This window comes from Myxocyprinus asiaticus, chromosome 11 (assembly GCF_019703515.2).
Source record: "Myxocyprinus asiaticus isolate MX2 ecotype Aquarium Trade chromosome 11, UBuf_Myxa_2, whole genome shotgun sequence".
Classification (NCBI taxonomy): Eukaryota; Metazoa; Chordata; class Actinopteri; order Cypriniformes; family Catostomidae; genus Myxocyprinus; species Myxocyprinus asiaticus.
Window position 1 is genome coordinate 16117635 of NC_059354.1, and position 20624 is coordinate 16138258.

The following is a 20624-nucleotide window of genomic DNA, read 5'->3' on the forward strand; positions in this document are numbered from 1 at the left end:
ACATTGACTGCATACTGTGTGTTAAGGAACGAGTGCATAATAAGAAGTACAATATACTCTAACAATATTAGTCAGTTTACTTTTTACTTTTTTTTTGTTTTTTTTTGTTACTGATTTAAACATGCAGGAAAAATGGTGCTGGTAGATCTTTGACACTGAGTAGTGAAATTCCATTTCCACGGAAGAGAGCTCAGCAGATTAAGATTTCTAGGAAAATATCTCAGCTCTCCACCTTTTACCAGCTGCAAACAGTAGGTGGCAATATGCACGAAGAATGTAAATCGCCAAAAAAAAAAAAAAAAAAAAAAAAAAAAAAAAAAAAGATCAATAATGTGGAAGTGAAAGTTAAAGTAGAGATTTATGGTAAAAAAAAATTACTTACATTTTGACCTGTTTCTCACCCACACCAATTATATTGCTTCTGAAGACATGGATTTAACCCCTGGAGTCATGTGAATTACTTTGATGTTGCCTTTATGTGCTTTTTGGAGCTTCAAAGTTTTGGCAACCATTCACTTGCATTGTATGGACCTACAGAGCTGAGATATTCTTCAAAAAATCTTCATGTGTTCTGAAGAAGAAAGAAAGTCATACACATTTGGGATGACATGAGAGTGAGTAAATGATGCGAGAGTTTTCATTTCTGGGTGAACTATCCCTTTAAGCAATATATATACAGCTTAAACAGTGCTCAGTATTAGACCACATGGATTAGCAGTTTCCTCAACATTTTGAGAGCTCATCTTTTAGGTTTTGGATATGTGATTTAGGGATATGACTTCAAAACATTTCTACACAAAATGGGACATGGTTAATAGCATCTAGTCTAAAAATATTTTAAGCAAATAACTGGACTATTTCCTAACTTTGGGTATGGAACTCACTGGAAGGTGAAACAGCTTTACCTCTATTAAAAAATGCAAAACAATGTAACAGAATGCCACATTTCTTTTGTCAAAGAAGAGGTTTATCCAATTTCATACAGTCCTTACACTATGACAAATTCGAGCCATGGTGAGGACACCCAAAACAATACAAATACTAACCTATCAACAATATAAACAACTTCCACAGACTTAACCAACAGATTGCCTGTGGGTGTATGTCTGCATTTGTTGGTGTAAGTTTTTCCATATTTGCAATTTCAAGGAAAGTTCAGAATGTGAGTAACAGAGATTAATAAAGAATGGCCAGGGGTTGAAGTGTCACAGATCAGGCTGATGTCCAGGCTCTCACATCCTCTGGGTGAAATTTTCCGGAAAGACTCCTTTCTTCCCATGACCTTTAGACTCAATCCAGTCAGATTCTTTGACTCCTATCAACCACCCATCATCCTGCAAACACACAATGCTGCCTTCATTTATTTGATACAGCACAATAACTTTCATTTACTAACTTCTATGAATTCTGCCATAAAAAGCATCTAATTTAATTAAATCTGCTGTGTGTAACTTATTTTATTTTAGAATACTTTTTCCAATTGCAGCCAAATGTTCAGAGAAAATTATATGTAAATTATTTGTAGGTTGATTTCTAAAAAAAAAGTGATTTTTTTCTCTGTTTGTTCAAGCAGGCCAATGTAGTAATATTGGCTCAACCAATGGTTTGGTTTTGGGGGCGGGACGACAAGGGGAGTGTTTGGGAAACCTGTTTGGAAACATACCTTTTTGCAAATCTGTTCGGTGCCACTAGTGGCACAGAAATTAAAACTGCAACTTTAACAAAAGATATGGCAATCAATTAACAAAAGGAACCAGTTGGGACTTTTAGAAGAATAATTAACATTATAGTATTGTACATTAGTTTATAGAACTTCAGCTTGATTTAGAGTCTCTGTAAAATGGTATATAACACTTCTGTGATCCTTTGGGTTAGTAATGGTCAAAACTAAAATTTCTACTAACCTGCTCATCTGGATTATCGAAGTTCACCACCAACACCACATCTCCTGCCTTCAATTCCAACTCATCAGAGTCATTGGCAGCATAGTCGTGCATTGCTTTCACCTATATTGACACAAATACATCTCTGGCTCACTTCTTTTGCTTAAAATTGTGATTAACAGACAAAGTAAAAAAAAAAAAAAAGTCTCAGTTAAATTAAAGCATATTTTTGCACTCACTTTGAACAGGAAGGCTTCCGGCATCTCTACACTCTCTGGGCTCTCAATGGTTGACTCTGCTGTCTGGATTTTAAATATAAATGCAAATACCACAACAGAAACACATATTTGGTATGTACTATGTACTGTACATATGTATTACGTAATATATGAGGTACTAGCATCAGAACAAGAAAATGCAAGTGTGGCCAAGTGTATGTCAGGCTGAAGAGACCCTAACTATACCTTACGATCTGTATGTCTGATCACCTACACCCACCATGAATCTTCCTCCAATTTGCAGTTCCAAGTTTGTAGCTACTCCTCCAGTCATAGGGAGGGAGCCCTAGCCTAAATACATATTCTGAGCAACTTTTTTTAATAGTTTCAGGGTGCATTCCATTCAAAAGTGATCATCTCTATGCCATATCCCCTTCTAAGAATTTGTCGAACATTTTCAGAGGGTTGAAAGGTGTGGGGCCCCAAGATATCGGTCATTCTGAACTCACTTTTTAAGTCATTCTCAATGGAAATTCTTTTTTTGGAATGACCTTAAAGTATCATAATTGTTTTCCCTTTAAAGTGCCCTGCTATATATATATATATATCTATATATATATACATCTATATATCTATCTATATATATATATATATATATATATTTTTTTTTTTGTCTCTTGCCTGGATTTTCCCTGCTTTGTCCTTTGTCCCCTCTTGCTTTAGATTTGGTGGCTGACTGTTTTGGATTCTAACTGTTCCTGTATTTAAAATTACAATTGTAGCATTTCATATCTGAACATATGGAAGACACTTACAGTTTCAGCTCCTGTTGCAGCATCTACTTCTGTAGCAGTTGCACCTTCTGTGGCCTATAAAAGGTAAAGATTGGGAGATAAATAGGAGAGCCAATATAGATTGAGGAATAAGAGAGTGAAATATAATGAGAGAGCCAAGAATTGAAAGAGAGAACAAAAAAGTGCTAATTATGCCCAGCTATATCTATTACTACAACTACAACTAATGCTACTACCACTGTCATCAGCATTCTCCCAACAGCCATGCTAAGCATCTTCGTGCACCTATTTAGTAGTGTCCATAGGAGTGTGCCCTCAGTCAAGCGCACGTTTGCTCCTCTTATCTAGCTCTATGAAAATTGTACCTGAGCCCCATCATCGTCCCACCCCTGGGCCTGCTGGGCAGAATCATTGTCATTCACTTGCACAGGATGAGAGCCATCATCATCCCAGGAGGGGTATGCAGCCGGAGCATGCACAGGTTGGCTACCATCATCATCCCAGGTAGCCTGAGTACCTTCATCACCCCAGCTAGAGCCCACAGGCTGGGTACCATCATCGTCCCATGTCTGGGGCACCTCAGCTTCCTTTTCTGCTTGCTACATGTGGCAGGGGAATGAGGTAAGTAGGGCAGTGAGGGTGTGGGGGGCATGTGGGAGCCAGGGAAAAGCATGACCAAGGATCATTCGAAGTGGAGGAAAAATGAGGAGCCAGAAAGAGTGTAAAAGACAGATGAGCATTTCTACGCTGAACACAGTGTTGTCCTGTGCTATAGTGGAGGAAGTGGAACATCATGCAACATAAATATCATGGGCAGTTAGTGCTAAAGCAAGACAGACAGACATTTACCAACTTTACAGCTTACGCAGGACAGCTTTGAAGTGAGAGGACATTTTATGGAATAGCTTTTTTTTCTTTTTTTTTTTTTTTTTGCAAAAGCATGACAAAGGGAGATTGATTTCTCTAACCATTTGAACTTGTTTTCTCTGCCCTTCAATAAGTTGGAATAACATGGCTATTATTCACCGAAGACATAAAAGTATTTCAGAATTAGCGAAATAATTTAAAACAGCTTGAGAATCCACTTGAATTACAAAGGAAAGGTGATTTCCGTCAGTGCAGACCAGAGTGAACATATTTAAAAGCACACTCACCCCCCATGAATCCCATGTCTGCCAAAAAGCAGATTAAGAATAATTAATGACTGGGCAAACTAGATTTGTCCATTTGACTAAGAGGTGTTCTACAATGATATTCCATTTCTACGAATATAAATACACTGTAATTTTTACTGTACTGTACAGTAATTATTTGTAAATTCTTAAATTGCTTTAATTATGCTTTAGTTGTGACAGACCTGTGTTGGGGTGGTGGCAGCCTGAAGTGAATCCAGGTCCATGTCCAGCAGATTAGCAGTGGCGGGAGCATCATACTGACACAAAAAGAGGAGAACAATAATGTTTTTTTTTTTTTTTTTTTTTATTCAGTAAGTGCTTCATGGGCAGCAAGTTCATGGGCACCAGAAATGTATTAGCATCTGGCAATGTTTAGATAAAGGAACAGTTCACCCAAAAATGCAAATTTGCTGATAATTTACTCACCCTCAGGCCATCCAAGATGTATATAACCTACTTTCTTCATCAGAACAGGATTTAAGAGTTTTAGGAAAGTATCCCAGGTTTTCAGCTTCATCCAATGCAAGTGAATGGACACCAGTTTTTGACAGTCCAAAAAGCACATTAAGGCAGCATTAAGTAATGTCTTCTGAAGTGAATCGATATGTTTGTGTAAAAAACAAATCACTAGTTAAAAACGTTAAATTGGCACTTCCGGCAGCTCTCTGTAGTTGTTTAAATTTAAAACTCTCGCATGAAGTACGTTCCTCTGTGGTAAACAGAGCAGAACTTCTGAATTCTCGCATGAACGCGCCAACGTGATGACATCACACGACAGCGATGTGAGGCATTCAGTGTTTACAGGAAGTGATTTGTTAAAGTTAATAAAGTTTTAATTAGCGATTAGTTTTACACACAAACATACCGATTACAAACGAAGATTTTTAGAAGAATATCTCAGCTCTGTAGGTCCATAAAATGTAAGTGAATGGTGACCAAAATTGTGAAGCTCCAAAAGCTCATAAAGGCAGCATAATAGTAATCTATAAGACTTCAGCGGTTAAATCTATATCTTCAGAAGCTATATGATTAGTGTGGGTGAGAAAGGTCAATATTGAAACCGTTTTTACTATAAATCTCCACTTTCACTTTCACTTCCACATTCTTCTTTTGTTTTTGGCAATTCACATTCTAAATGCATTGCATTCTTTGTAAAAAAAAAAAAAAAAAAGAAAAAAAAAGACTGAAATATTGATCTGTTTCTCACTCACACCTATCATATCGCTTCTGATTACATGGATTTAACCACTGGAGTCTTAAGAATTACTTTTATGCTGGCTTAATGTGATTTTTGGAGCTTTAAAGTTCTGGCCACCATTCACTTGCATGGTATGGACCTACAGAGCTGAAATATTCTTCTAAAAATCTTCATTTGTGTTCTGCAGAAGAAAGAAAGTCATACACATCTGGGATGGCATGAGGGTGAGTAAATGATTCATTTTTGGGTGAACTATCCCTATAACCGGCTGCTGTTTAACAGCACGCACGCTTTCTTTGGACTGTGGTGTACAGGTTACCCTAAGACCACATCTGAGAAAAATGTGTGACTATCAGGCAAAACAATTTGAGAGGAAGCCATTATAATGTACTAAGACAGTCAAAGTCATGAACTCATGGTATCTTCATATTTAGCAGCACTGGCCTGGAAATGAGGGGGAAAAGAGAAGAAAATCCTGCTTACCTGTGTTGGCGAGGTGACACTGAATTTTGGAGTGGCAGCCTCATTGAAGAGATTGATAATGCTCTCCTGCTTCAGGTCCTTTGATGGAGTAACTTTAGGAGGTGGAGGAACAGCGGGCCGTAGCTGGAAACACACATAAAATAGAAATATGTTTTAGAGTTTGCTAACACAGTTTGCACTGATGTTCACACAGACAGTGATGAGAAATCGCTGTCATTTTGTTTAGTGGTGCCAGCACAGTTACTGTATCCTGCAACCAATGCTCCCACTAAGCTGCATGCACACCTTGCACTGCTGATGTAGCTCCTGTTCAGACCAAAATGAAATCTGCAGACTAAAAATGCATGGAGATAAGACTAAAAAAGGTAGCAATTTCTTGAATTAGTGTAGCAGTGAAGCAGTTTCAACTGGAGCCATTCCGCATGTCCTTTGATTTTTATTATGGAACTGAAGCTGTTTGAAAGCTTGGGTGGAATTATGCAATGCTGATTGTTCACAGTAGGGAAATTTCAAATTCATAGCGGCACCAAACGTACTGTAAATAATGAATTTTTCCAAACATATGGATTATAACAGAGGATTACTGTTTTCCTGTGATCTCGACAATCAAGTGAGTTTTTCTCAAGTTGTGTTGAAAAACAAATAAATCAGTAAAAAATAACAATATGGCCTATATCTAGGCCTCTAAATAACTTACCAATATTCAATCGGTCCTGGCATAGTTCGCCTAAATATGCGCAATAAAAATAAATATTTTTATTTGTGTTTTTAGTTACTGTCTAAAACGAAACACCCTCAAATAGGGGGTCTATTTTGCTCAGCAAGAACAAAAATGAGAGGAAACACTGACTGTTACTATAAGGTGTTACTATAACACCAGTGATTTCTAAACACATACATTACCTTAGATGGTGATTTTGGAATGTCCGGCTGTGCTCCTGGACTCAAAGTGTGATTGGCATCTTGCGGTCTGTCACTGAAGCATAAAGTATAGATCCTGATCTCAGTACAGTAACATGGCCATAAAATGGGCTCAATCCAAGCACCAACGCTTCGCACTGCAAGCCTTAGTCTAAAATGACCGGTGTGTACCAGAAGCCTAACTGTTATACATCCAAGCAAAAATTGTATCATGACTACACTGAGGATAGTACAAACAACAAATAACAATTATTCATGCAGACCCAGACACAGTTGCTTCCTGGGGAAACTCATTTCTTACTCATGCAGTGAACTCAAACAGACTGTGAATGAATCATCTAAAACACACAATGGCAGAATGCAAAACTATTGCTGGTTAGTTACTATTGTGTAGCACCTACAGGCTCAGGGCTGTAGACGGCACTGACAAAGATTCCATATTGCACAAGACAAAACCTTGTCTAAGTGGGCAGCACTTGAAGGTGCGCAGAAGCTTCAGGAGGGAATGCAGAGACACACACAAGCACATGCACTCACACACAAACCCTCAAACACACAGAGCACTGCAGGGCTACCGCTGTTACCTCTTCTGGGCTTCTGACATCCTCACCCTTTGGCTACCTGTATTTCTGTGAGAGTGGTGTTGGGGTTTGTTCATTTATTTATTTATTTTTATGTGTAGTGAAATTACACTATACTAATAGCCATGTGCACATCTAGTTTAGACATCTTTCAAATCAGGATTGTTTAAAATGTACAGAAAACGCAGTTTAGGATTAGACTAAATATTACTGAAAATGTGTGCATGTACATTGTTCATATAAATGTTACTGACCTGGACATATCTTGATTTTCGAACTTCTCCAGCGTATCATTCAGATTCTGATTAATCTGTTAGAAAAATATGAAAATGGACCATATGACTACTTTCATTTAGTTAGTTCCTTCATATTTTACTATCAGCAATATATTTTCATACTTTCAGCTAGGAGAATATTTAATCTTTATACAAAACATCTATCAACAAGCTATCATTTACTGTAATAGTGTTGCATTGGACTACTTACTTTGCTCATTTCTCTGTGAAACTTCTCTTCTAGACCAGCCACACTCTGGAATGTGTTCACATAAAAGCCAACACGACTGGAAGAGAGCAGAGACTATTTCAGCATTCCAGAAAGCGACAGAAGATACAGTTCCAGTCTAATGGCCCATCTGATGCATACTGCACACAAAAACTACAAAACATCTGACTGCAAAGGTTTTTAACTCATTTTCACAAGGTAAATGCTTACATGGAAGAACTAATCACTGAATTTGCCAAAGTTTGTGAGATTCATGGCACTGAATCTTTGAAAAGTATTCAGAATCTTATTTGAGGCACTTCGTAGCAAGTAAACAGTATATTCTGCTTTGTTTTTAGAGGAATGTCTGTGAAATTATCAGTACTTATAACTGTTGGATGGACAGAGATTCTGACCATAACGGATACACACATTTTCACTAATTTCTTAAGTGTTGCAGACTGATCTCACAGTGAAATCGGAAACAGTTGGTGGAATTTTCTTTGGCTAAAATTGGTCTGTGCTTACTGAAATTCGAAACACTGCCCCAAGTGGCCAAAGCAGTACGTTTTGTTGGGCATATGGGCAAGTGTAAGCTCCATTTTATGGGTTTAATGTCCACGGAGGTGCGCCAAAAGTGAGTTGTGAAGCGAGTTGATTTCAGCTGTACAGGCAGTAATACAGCGAAGATAAAAGCATATTTTATCAACTTTACCCCCCAACCCAAACCTAACTATCAGTGGAGTAAAATGCAACCTCAGAATCGTGCTCATCACTGATTATGCAAATTACTTGCAGGTTTCAATGTGGTATCCGAACCAAGTTCTTCCACGCTGCTCTTCTGGTTGTGTCGCACGTGCATCAGTTCTTGCGTGCCTCACATGCCAACGCAATTATGTCACACACGGCTACCACTGCTGACCGGAAGCATGATTTAGAGTTAAAAAAGTACTTAGATATTGATCTTTTTTGCGCCAAAAGCGATCATGTCACTTTAGAAGACATTAATTTAACCGCTGGAGTCGTATGGATGACGTTTATGCTGACTGTCTGTTCTTTTTGCTGCTTCAAAAGTCTGATCACCATCCACTTGCATTTTAAGGACCTACTGAGATAAGGTATTTTTCTATTTTTCTTCAAATGCGTTCTGGTAAAGAAAGAAAGTCATACACACCTGGTATATCATGGGGTTGAGTAAACGATGAGAGAATTGTAATTTTTGGGTGAACTTACCCTTTAACATGGTTAAACTCCAATATTCATCACGACTAAACATGACTAAACAGCTGGACAGTAATTAAATAGTTCAGTCCAACCTTTACTGAAAGCTTTTCAATTGTCAGACGCTTTCCAGCCACACTGAATACATGTCCAGAATGCGTTGTTAATCTCGTCAACAAAATTACAGACAAAAATGTTTCAAGTGTTGTTTGATTCCATTAACAAACACTGGGTCATGAGGATAATTTAAACATTTTTAATTCAAACATTGTTGACGAAAATATGACGAGATATAAACAACACTTCAGGATATTACCAATGCACTGACAATGTTTTAGAAGAACAAAAACCTTGTCCAATAAAACCTTGTTTATTCAAATGATCCAGTCATAGCATTATGAGGAATTTTCCAGTCTAAACCGCATGTCGTGAGATGAAAGTGTTGATCCCCAGTAAAGAGTTGATCCCCGTTAAAAAGATGATCCCCGTTAAAAAGATGATCCCCGGTTGATCCCAGCGCATTTTTAATCACTTATTTTAGAATTTTCATGTACTGTATATATGAGATTAACAAGCTATCAACAGTATAAATATAATATTACAACTAAGATCTGCAAACGATGTGTATGCACAATGGAAATTGAACAGCTGAACTTGAACTGAGGATCGAGCTGCATGTTGAGAGATGAGAGGGCTGATCCCCGGTAAAATGAAGCGCTTTTTAATCACCTATTTTCAAACAGTTATACAGTATATACACCGATCAGCCACAACATTAAAATCACCTGCCTAATATTGTGTAGGTCCCCCTCGTGCCGCCAAATCAGCGCCAACCCGCATCTCAGAACAGCATTCTGAGATACTATACTTCTCACCACAATTGTACAGAGCGGTTATCTGAGTTACCGTAGACTTTGTCAGTTTGAACCAGTCTGGCCATTCTCTGTTGACCTCTCTTATCAACAATGCGTCTCTCTGGATGTTGTTTGTTTTTGGCACCATTCTGAGTAAATTCTAGAGACTGTTGTGTGTGAAAATCCCAGGAGATCAGCAGTTACAGAAATACTCAAACCAGCCCATCTGGCACCAACAATCGTCCATGCGATTATCTAATCAGCCAATCGTGTGGAAGCAGTGCAGTGTATAAAATCAGGCAGATACGGGTCAGGAGCTTCAGTTAATGTTCACATTAACCATCAGAATGGGGAAAAAATGTGATCTCAATGATTTGGAGCATGGCTTGTTTGTTGGTGCCAGATGGGCTGGTTTGATTATTTCTGTAACTGCTGATCTCCTGGGATTTTCACACATAACAGTCTTTAGAATTTACTCAGAATGGTGCCAAAAACAAAAAACATCCAGTGAGCGGTGTTCTGCGGACGGAAATGCCATGTTGATGACAGAGGTCCACAGAGAATGGCCAGACTGTTTCAAACTGACAAAGTCTACGGTAAGTCAGATAACCACTCTGTACAATTGTGGTGAGAAGAATGCTATTCTGAGATGCGGGTTGGCACAGTTTTGGCGGCACGAGGGGGACCTACACAATATTAGGCAGGTGGTTTTAATGTTGTGGCTGATTGGTGTATATATGAGCTTAATCAGCAATATCAACAGCATAAATATAATATTATTACCTGAATCTGCAATGAAGATAGAGCGCATAAACAGGTGCGAGCCCTTTCTTTTATGTTTTTTGTTGACATGCACCAATAAACTCTCCTGTGCATGAATTTGTGAAGGAATTTCGGGACTGTAACGAATGGATGAGTAGTTGATACACCTATTTTCGATCAGTCGTGGTGTATGTTTGGCCTGAGTTGCACGCTAAATGTGTATCTTGTGAATACGCCATTACCATAACAATGCGCAATGCTGCGCAAAATCAAGAAGTCTCTAAAAAAAACGTAAAATGAATACGTCCCTAGGATGAACCATCCACAACACAGTCACTAAGGATCTAATACTTTAATATACTCATTAAATTACATTATTTGAGGAATTTATTTCAAGTTTTCACAAGGTCTTTTATGTAAGCTGATATATTTACGTCACGTGCAAAACCGCCGGTGGACCACCGTGGCGGGACAGTTGTCATGGTGATGCTAGCAGCCCAAGCCACAAGGGAAGGTTAACACGCTGGAGCCGATGCAAAAATGTCTGAAGGAGATGCCGCATGTCAGAGTCAGCATAATGTGGCCAATCCTAGGTGATCCTAGGGTACCTGAAGTATCTGATAAAATATGTCGACCTCCCATGTAATCATGTTGGGTGTTGTCTACCATTCAAGGAGACTGTTGCACAATTATTTGATTGTGGTATCATCAATTTCAGATTTAAAAATCTAAAGTGTAAATTAATTGAACACTTGTGTCTTCTGAGCTAGAACAAGCTATGTGGACAATGTGGACCAGACTATATGCCACTTGTCAAAAGTCTGACTCAGTGGAATTGCAGATATGGGTTATTTCAGTCTCCATATTGTAAAATCAACAGTATTATATAAAACTACACCTGTTCCACAGTGATGGCAGTTCCTCCTGCAAATCTATATTGATTTCTTCAAACACCTTCTGTGCCCTTTCCAACTCTTCCTCTGCCTATAAACACAAAACCAATTGACCTAAATAGCACTACAAAAACATGATGAATGTTTCATGTCATAATTTTGGCCCAAAAAGTGCAAGGACTTCAATTTCATTTTTACCTTTATTTATTTTTTAATCAAAATACTGGCCTGTTAGAACTCAGTTAACAGAGTTTGTCACCTGACTCCTGGAGAGGCTGGTCTGTGCCACGTTATGGGCTGACAGGATCCCCTGAGCCCAGCCTGGAGCAGCCCTCTCCAGCAGAGAAGCAGGCTACATACAGAACAAGGGAGACCATGAAAAATAAACATCACTCACACATGCACACATATGCACTGACTACAGAGTCAAACAAAAAACAACATGAAAAGACAACATGACTGGAAGAAATCACATGGCATTAGACAATTCTTGAAAAGGAAACTTTTCTGTCCTTTACCTTGGTGATCTTGATCCCCTCCTTTTTCTTGCCTTTGTTTACCGCGGCAAAATTGTGTCGGGCACTGTCGTAGTCCACCAGCTTCCTGTCACGCTTTGCAATACGGGCCTGCAAACATTTATACAGATATTAAAAAAGAGGATCATAGCATGTAATATTGTCAACGCTTTCATTCTGATCATGTGATCTCTGTACCTTGATGTCAGGGAACTGGCCCAGGTAAGTGTCCATGGATATAAGCGCATGATCCACCAGTTTTTGATGGAAGTCTGTCCAGAGGAGATCCGAGTCCTGTTATAAAACATACAGCGTTAGAGACTACAGATCAGGATGGTACAAAACTGTTATAAAGAAATTCAATTGCAAACCTACACATGTACAAACAAACATCTAACTATAAAGCAGCTGAATCTATAATGTTGTACAGCTATGAAGGATGGAAGCTAATTCTAGATCAAGTGTCACTACTACTGGTATTGTACTTTGTTGTAATTACTGTGCTGTAAAACTATATTGCATTCACATGAACATAAACTAAATATAAGACTAAACAATGCAGATAAACATGAGTCTAAATACTTTAAATGAAAACCCCTTGAATTACCTCCCATCTGTTTCCCCACTCCTATAATGCAATACTAAAATTCCTTTCAAAGAAAAAAGAAATCAAAAGAAAATTATGGACATGTACTGTATATATATTTTTTCAGTTATGAAAGCATAGTAACATGACAGATGGGGTTGAATTAAAACAATGAGATAATGTAATTGACACCTCATATTTGCACTTAATCATTGAGTAATGGGATTCAATATCATTCTTCAAGACACTAAAAAGAGCCTCATTGGAAAAGAAAGAAAGAAAGAAAGAATGTAAGAACATTCTTTTTTTTTTTTCTTTTTTTTTTTTACAAAGCTTTTATCTTTTTTTTTTTCTTTTTTTTTCGCTTCAGGGGAACCAAATTTTCTGGTATGCAATATTCTTTTTCTTTCTTTTAAGTGCAGATTTGGACAATGGTGGCTTCCATTTAGTCCTTAAGTATTCTGAGACTGTAAAGCACATTATTCTCTGATAATGACATACTGTATGAATCAAACAATAACCTCACAGATGGAGTCCACATCTTTTCTGCCATACCAATCAGTCTCATACATGTCATCCAGGCACTCGTAGACACGTCTAGACGACTCATGCATTGCTGAGGGAAATCAAGAGAAAGGTATCAGCAAGTGAAGAGGAAAACAATAAAGCATGTAAATAATGACATTTCTTTAAAGGGATAGTTCATCCAAAAATGAAAATTCTCTCATCCTTTACTCACCCTCATGCCACCCCAGATGTGTATGACTTTCTTTCTTCTGAGGAGCACAAATGAAGATTTTTAGAAGAATATCTCAGCTCTGTTGGTCCATACAATGCAAGTGAATGATGATCAGAACTCAGAAGGTCCAAATATCACATAAAGGAAACATAAAAGTAATGCATATGACTCCAGTGTTTCTGAAGCAATCCAATTTGTTTTGGGTGAAAACAGACCACAATGAAATTCCTTTTTCACTATGAATCTTGACAGCAATTATGATTTCAAGCTTGATTACACTTCCTATTGCGCCATCTAGCGCTCAGCGCATGCGTCAAGCACTAGGAAGTGTAATTGAGCTTGAAATCATGATCATGCCTACAGACTCTAATGGCAAGATGTACAGTGGAAAAAGAGTTACATTCTGGTTTGTTCTCACCCAAAATCGATTGAATTGCTTCAGAAGACTATATGGATTAAACCACTGGAGTCGTTTTGATTACTTTTATGCTGACTTTATGTGATATTTGGACCTTCTGATTTCTGGTCACCATTCACTCGCATTGTATGGACCTGCAGAGCTGAAATATTATTCTAAACATCTTAATTTGTGTTCTGCAGAAGAAAGAAAGTCATACACATCTGGGATGGCATGAGGGTGAGTAAATAATGAAAGAATTTTGAATTTTTGGGCGAACTATTGCTTTAAGTGCAATTCATATATACTGTATTTATGTGCATATTTTAGCCAATTAATAATCACCTTTCACAGCAGCCAAATAGGCTCGAAGGTCTCTCTGCAGTTTGGTACCCTCAACCTACATGAGCACACGAGGAAGAGATTAAATTGACACCAATGGCATGAAACAGGAAAGTGTCTTCAATGCTTATATTGCTTCAAAAAAAAAAAAAAAAAGAAAAGAAAATTACTCACCAGCTGTTTGTTAAAGTTGATTACACCCTCTTCAAATGCCAGATCTTTAGTCTCATCGGCTTTGCCAAGCTTTTGGAGAACCTAACGGAAGACATTCATATTATTGCATATATTCGTCCAGTATTGTGACAACACATGGCTTGTTATTTCTCCAGTCTGTTTGTTTAGCAGTGCACACAGGCTGTTTTTGAAAGGTTGACTTGAAGGACAGAAGAGGAAAACATGTTGTTTGGGAATGTATAGTGATAAACCACAAACAAATTGCACTTACACAGAGAGAGTTTTCTTTCCACAATAAAACCTATATAGGTTAAACCAGGATATCTGTATATTCTTTGATATAAATCAATGATCCACCACGGTTTAAGACTAGAAGCAGCACATCTGCACAGACCATATAGTGAAGAATCAAAGTGCTATTACAACCCTCTACGATCATGTTGGAGAAAGAATCGTCATTGGCAAGTACATTTTTGTTTTTACTCACCAGACTTTTGACAACATGTCAGCATAACGTAACTAAAAAAATATATTAAGCAAACTGAGAGAGGGGGCCTCTTCATATATATTCACGCAATATAGTATATTATAATTTTTTATTTTTTTTTATTTTTTTTATTTTAGCTTTTTAAAAATGTACAAATTTTACGTTCTATCAATTTATATGATGTCATGAAATCAAATTTTTAATAATGATACAAGCTGTTGTCACTGTTTGAAATTTAATTGTCAAACAAATAACTGCAATTATGACGATTAATTGTCTGTTTTAGGTGTTTCACGAATATGACAATTAATTACCATACAAACTCACTATGTGTGCTTCATGCACACAAAAAAGTCATTTATACAAATTTGGCTTGGGTCATATACCCTTATTTTATTATATGATTTCCTTTTCAGGCTTCAAAAATGTATGAATGACAGTCAAATATAAAAGTATAAAATTTAAAATAATATTTTTATTATCAAAATATGTCTAAATAGCTAAAATATATCTCTCTTATTTGTCCGATTTACTTTTGATCCATTGGACTTTTTCAATGTTTTGTTTTCTTTTGCTTCTTTTGTAACCCAGCTAACCTGTATAGAATATTATATTATATTATATTATATTACATTATGCAATAGTAAAATATTTCTGCCTTAAATTCTTCACTTTCACACATTATTTTAAGGCTCTGATTAACTCACAAGCCCTTATTTCTCGTGAAGGAAGACTTTGAGATTCTGTTTCTTGCATTTTATCATCTCCACAGAAATAGAGCAGGGCATCTCCTCTGTCTCACGGCATGTTATTAACACTGCTTGAATAAACCCACAATGACCACGGACATTTGACATTACATGGCCGTTACGTGAAACTGGAGCGCTTTGCGTTCACAAAATTAATACGTTTATACCTTGTTTATATTTTCACGGGAGTTTGGCGCAAGCTTCTGTAGACGGCGTGCACATCAGAGCACTCGAGAAGTGGTTCATCTTCACAAGCTCTCAAGAGAGCTGCTCTTGTGACGTCCGCGGTTCGGTTCCCTGAGATGCTCGGAGTTCAACAGAATGAGACACAAGTGCTTTTTCCAGCACGCTCATGAGACAGCATGCAGGGAAAGATGAGGTTGAATCCAGCTTCTTAATCAACTGCTTTTTATTCAGTAAAAGGGCCTCGGTGCTCCGACACAACTCTATCAGAGCCTGTCTCCCTCTTATTTTTCAAGGACTCTTATTTTGAAGTTTTCCCCCAGACTACATCTCCCAGAATCCACTGCCCTCATCACTTCCATCTGTTCCCTATCATCCTCACCTGTCCTCCATTTCATCATCGGCCTTTGTTTGTATAAATACCCTCCTGTTTTATTCATTCCCTGTCAGTCCTTGAAGTGTTATGTTGTGTTGTTAGTTTGTGATGTATAATTTGTTCCACTCCAGTGTTTGTTCCACTCCAGCGATTACTATTGTTGAGCTTTATTGTTTGTTCCACTCCAGCATTTATTATTAAAAGACTTAAAAGTATGTACTCCTGTGTCTCCTCTCCTCTCTTCCACTCCAACAACCCAACGTTACAGAAGGACTGACCTAACTAAATGGATCTACCGCCTGCAGTAGCCATCCTCCTCCTCGAACAAGAAGATCGTCCAGTTGAGGATCACATGCGTGAGTTTCTCCATCTCGTGAATTTGGTGCACTATGATGACCATGCTCTGGTGAGTTTCTTCAGGGCTGGCCTGAATAGTGCACTGAAGGAGCTGATGCCTCCGTCGGGTCCTCACTGTACGATCGCCGACTACGTGGAGGTGGCTCTGCAGCTCTGCGGCACTCCTTTCACTGTGGGTATGGAGGATGAGGACTTTGAATCTCCTCCCACAGTGGACGCCCTCCAAGCCTTCCACGGCTCCTCCCTCCAAGCCTTCCACGGCTCCTCCCTCCAAGCCTGCCACGGTTAACGAGCCAGCGCCCACGCCTGCCACGGTTAATGTCCCCGAGCCAGTGCCTGTAGCCTCGACCGTCCCCGAGCCAGTGCATGTAGCCTCGAACGTCCCAGTGCCTGTAGCCTCGACCGCCCCTGAGCCAGCATTCGCCAAGTTGGTAGACCTGGACTTTATTCCCACCCTGATTCCCAACCTGAATACCCTTCACCCTCCGCTGGTTCCAGCCAGTATAATGGACACTCTGGTTCCGTCCAGTACCCTGGCCCTTCCTCCGCCTTCGGCTTCACCAGGGTCCTTCGAGCCTTCGGCTATGCTCCGGGCACTAAGATCCCCAGTTCCACCCCTCGAGCCTCTCACGGCTCCACCTTCCGTGGCTCTGTCCCTCGAGCCTCCCACGGCTCCGCCTTTCCTGGTTCTGCCCCTCAAGCTTTCCACGGCTCTGCTTTCCATGGCTCCGCCTCTCAAGCCTCCTGACCCTGTCCCTGCTCTGTGGCAGCCTCTCAGTCCTCCTGTACCTGCTCTGTGCCCATCTCCCAGGCCCCCGGATCCTTTCCTTGCTCTGAGGCCACCCCCCAGACCTCTGGATCCCTTCCCAGCCCTGAGGCCACCCCCCGGACCTCCTAACTCTACCCCGGTCTATGGTCCCCTGTTTCCTCCTGCCCATCTCCATCCTTAGGTGCCAGGATTCACCTTGTAAAGGGGGGGAGGGTTAATGTCACAGTCTGTCTCTAAAAAAGTTTTAGGCACTTGTGAAAAATGTAGCATAGTAAGGATGTCTTCAAAACTAATGCCATAAATAGTTTTCATTTATCAATTAACATCATACAAAGACCAGTAAACATAAAAAAAGCTAAAATAATATTTGGTGTGGCCAACTTTGCCTTCAAAACAGCCTTCAAAAAAAGGATTGCTGTGAAATAAATAAGCCACATTCTTATCTCACATACATCCTTAAAGGGATAGTTCACCCAAAAATGAATAATTTCTCATTTCTCTCATCATTTACTCACCCTCATGCCATCCCAGATGTGTATGACTTCCTTTCTTCTGTAGAAAACAAATATAATAATAAGCTATGTAGGACTCCATACAATGCAAGTAAATGGTGGCAAGAACTTTGAATCTCCAAAAATCACATAAAGTATAAAAGTAATCCATATGACTCAAGTGGTTTAATCCATGTCTTCAGAAGTAATATGATAGGTGCGGGTGAGAAACAGACCAATATTTAAGTCCTTTTTTACTGTAAATAAATAATGTAAACAAATCGCCAAAAAAAAAAAAAAAAAAGAGGAATATGGAAGTAAAATTGGAGAATTTTACAGTAAAAAATGATTTTAGTTGTGATCAGTTTCTCACCCAAACCCATCATATCGCTTCTGAAGATATGGATTTAACCACTGGAGTCTTACGGATTACTTTTATGCTGCTTTATGTGCTTTTGGGGGTCAAAAGTTCTGGTCACTATTTACTTGCATTATATGGAGTAAAGCTGAAATATTTTTCTAAACATCTTCATTTGTCTTCTGCAGAAGAAAGAAAGTCATACACATCTGGGATGGCATGAGGTTGAGTAAATGATGAGAGAATTAGCTATAATAATTCTTCTTAGCTTTTATTATTTATTTATTTTATCATAAACTGATGAACCAAATATTGTTAGTTAGTTAGTTAGGTAGGCAGAATGTTGGACAACACTTTCATTGTATGGGGGAGGGGGGATGCAATGAAAGTGAATGGTGACTATGGCTAACATTCTGCCAATAACACTTTTCAACAAGGTTCCATTTGTTAACAGCATTAGTTAACATGAGCTAACAATGAATAATACATGTACATTATCTTAGTTAATGCTATTTCAACATATATGCCTACTAATATTTTTACAAATCAAAAGCTGTATATGTTAACATTAGTAACAATTAACAATGAACAGTTGTAACTTTATTAACTAACCTTAACAAAGATTAATAAATGCTGTAAAAACAAATTGTTCATTGTTTGTTCCTAATACTTACTGCAATAACTAATGGAACCTTCTAGTAAAGTGTTACTGTACCATAATCATACCATAAACTCCTTTCTTGTTCAAATTAATAAAGAAAGCCCTACGGGTTTAAAACAACACGAGTGAGTAATGAATAATTACAACATAATTTTCATTATTGGCTGAACAATCCCTCTTAATAAGAGTCCTCTTAATATGATTTTGTTATTCAGTCGAGAGCTTTAAAGGACACTTCTGACAAAGTGCGTGATGGAAATAAGGGCAGCTGAGCCAAAGTATTCTCAAGAAACATCTTGTAGTATTTGCTAATGTGACAGACGCTTATTGCTGTCAGGCCGCAGCATCATTTGAAAATGTAATAAAGGATCAGGGCCAGCAGCTGCGATCATCTCATTCTAGCTCAGTGCAAAAGTTCAGAGGCAAAAATAGATTCATTTAAGCCTAAAATACATCTAGACTTGACAATTGTGGTATTCACGCGTCAAGCGAACGCACAAATGCAAAACGCGCGGCTTTTCTGCTTGTTTCTGTAGCTCCACCATTTCGCTGCAATCAAATAAGCAGCGAGCTCGCGCATCTTTTCAAATCTGTTAATGCATCAGATCAATTGCTTATCAATAACAGGCGAATCAATGCATTCTAGTGAACTGGGTTGTTTGCTATTCAAAATGTGAATGAGCCACTGACATATCTAACTCTTTGCACAACTGTATACAATAAGACGACAGACCGACGTCCCTTAATGTCTGATCGTGCTGTAATAACACTGATATCACTGCTGACAGAAATGTTGACAGCACTGAAAACCATGATGATGTATTTGAATACAATGACTAAAATGTCTTACCTTTTCCTGAGCCCTGATAATCTTTTTCTGTACATTGCTTGCTATTTTTCCTGCGGAAACCCCTTTCCCCATCGGTAATTCAGCCATCTTTATTCTTTATTTATTTTGTTGTTTGTAAGTGACGCGTCAAATAAGCATTTATTTATAATAATAATAATAATAATAATAATAATAATTTCAACACATTGCTGCTTGCCTCAATGTGGGTGCATTAAATTCTAGGCCTTATAATATTAACCCGTGGAATAGATGAACCTGCACAAACGCACACAGTATCCGGATGATCATTGACCAATGACAATAGCGCAGTATTAAAGAGACAGTACACGATTTTTCATGTCACGACACCGAGGCGAAACCGTAACCCAATGCAAATTTACTAATCCGTCCTTACCTACCGTTATAGTGGTTTTACAGTGAAATATATAATGATAATCGAAATATTTGCACTGCCCCCCCTTGATTTTTCTCGAGTTCCCCCAGAAACTTCTGATGTCAGACTGACATCGAAACAATTAAGGGGCACTCCGCCCCTCCGACAGACAGCAAAACATTGAAAACGGGTTCTTAGCACAATCAAAACTAGGGCCTGCTATTTCAGTCTGTGCTGTAAACAATTAGCCTATTAAAAATTGCCTCAATGATTTGCTTTAGTAGTCTATTTAAACCAGTAACGTGCTTTAAATGCATAAAAAAAAAATTAAAAAAAAAATTAATAAAAAGGGACAATAAATGTTTATGAGTTGTTCATGGGTCAGCCTCATTTGAGGATTGGCATGAACAGAACTCCATAAACTCTCCATCAAATTTCAGCAGATGGTTATGATTTTTTTTTTTTTTTTGTGGTCTGCTAGACTCACATAGCCAGCCTCTTAGTGGTTCATGGATCAAACATTTTTTGGAGCACCAGGATTGGGCAGTCCATGGCATTTGGTAGTTTGTGGTGAGACCTCAAAGCACAGCCTCTAGGGAAGCTACAAGTGATGTAATTACTATTTCAAAACCAATAGCCATAAGTTGTAGGCACAACAATGGCAACATAAGTCAAATTTCCCAGCTTAGTGATGTACTGGACATAGGCCAAAGATGAAACCAAATACAATTTTAGGTGGAAGACATTTACA

The 20624-nt window shown here is 38.5% G+C and overlaps 1 protein-coding gene across 6 annotated transcripts in view; it reads right to left on the reverse strand.

Annotated features, from left to right (window-relative positions):
- Positions 1–80: 80 nt before the first annotated feature.
- The window catches only part of LOC127448458 (myc box-dependent-interacting protein 1-like), a 34760-nt gene continuing 14216 nt past the window's right edge, over positions 81–20624 (reverse strand). The window contains exons 1-20 of one of the 6 annotated variants that reach the window (XM_051710987.1): positions 19501–19785; positions 14220–14300; positions 14049–14103; positions 13089–13183; positions 12180–12275; positions 11985–12092; positions 11726–11818; positions 11472–11557; positions 7740–7815; positions 7508–7563; positions 7257–7301; positions 6655–6727; positions 5752–5874; positions 4253–4327; positions 4050–4067; positions 3261–3494; positions 2917–2970; positions 2123–2185; positions 1905–2006; positions 81–1334 (exon numbers count right to left, since the gene is read on the reverse strand). In XM_051710987.1, coding sequence (XP_051566947.1) covers positions 1233–1334; positions 1905–2006; positions 2123–2185; positions 2917–2970; positions 3261–3494; positions 4050–4067; positions 4253–4327; positions 5752–5874; positions 6655–6727; positions 7257–7301; positions 7508–7563; positions 7740–7815; positions 11472–11557; positions 11726–11818; positions 11985–12092; positions 12180–12275; positions 13089–13183; positions 14049–14103; positions 14220–14300; positions 19501–19587 — 1722 coding nt within the window. In that variant the 5' untranslated portion in view covers positions 19588–19785 and the 3' untranslated portion in view covers positions 81–1232. Of the gene's footprint in view, positions 1335–1904; positions 2007–2122; positions 2186–2916; positions 2971–3260; positions 3495–4049; positions 4068–4252; positions 4328–5751; positions 5875–6654; positions 6728–7256; positions 7302–7507; positions 7564–7739; positions 7816–11471; positions 11558–11725; positions 11819–11984; positions 12093–12179; positions 12276–13088; positions 13184–14048; positions 14104–14219; positions 14301–19500; positions 19786–20624 lie in introns of those variants that run through there. The other 5 variants (XM_051710988.1, XM_051710990.1, XM_051710989.1 and 2 more) reach the window with 5 other exon arrangements.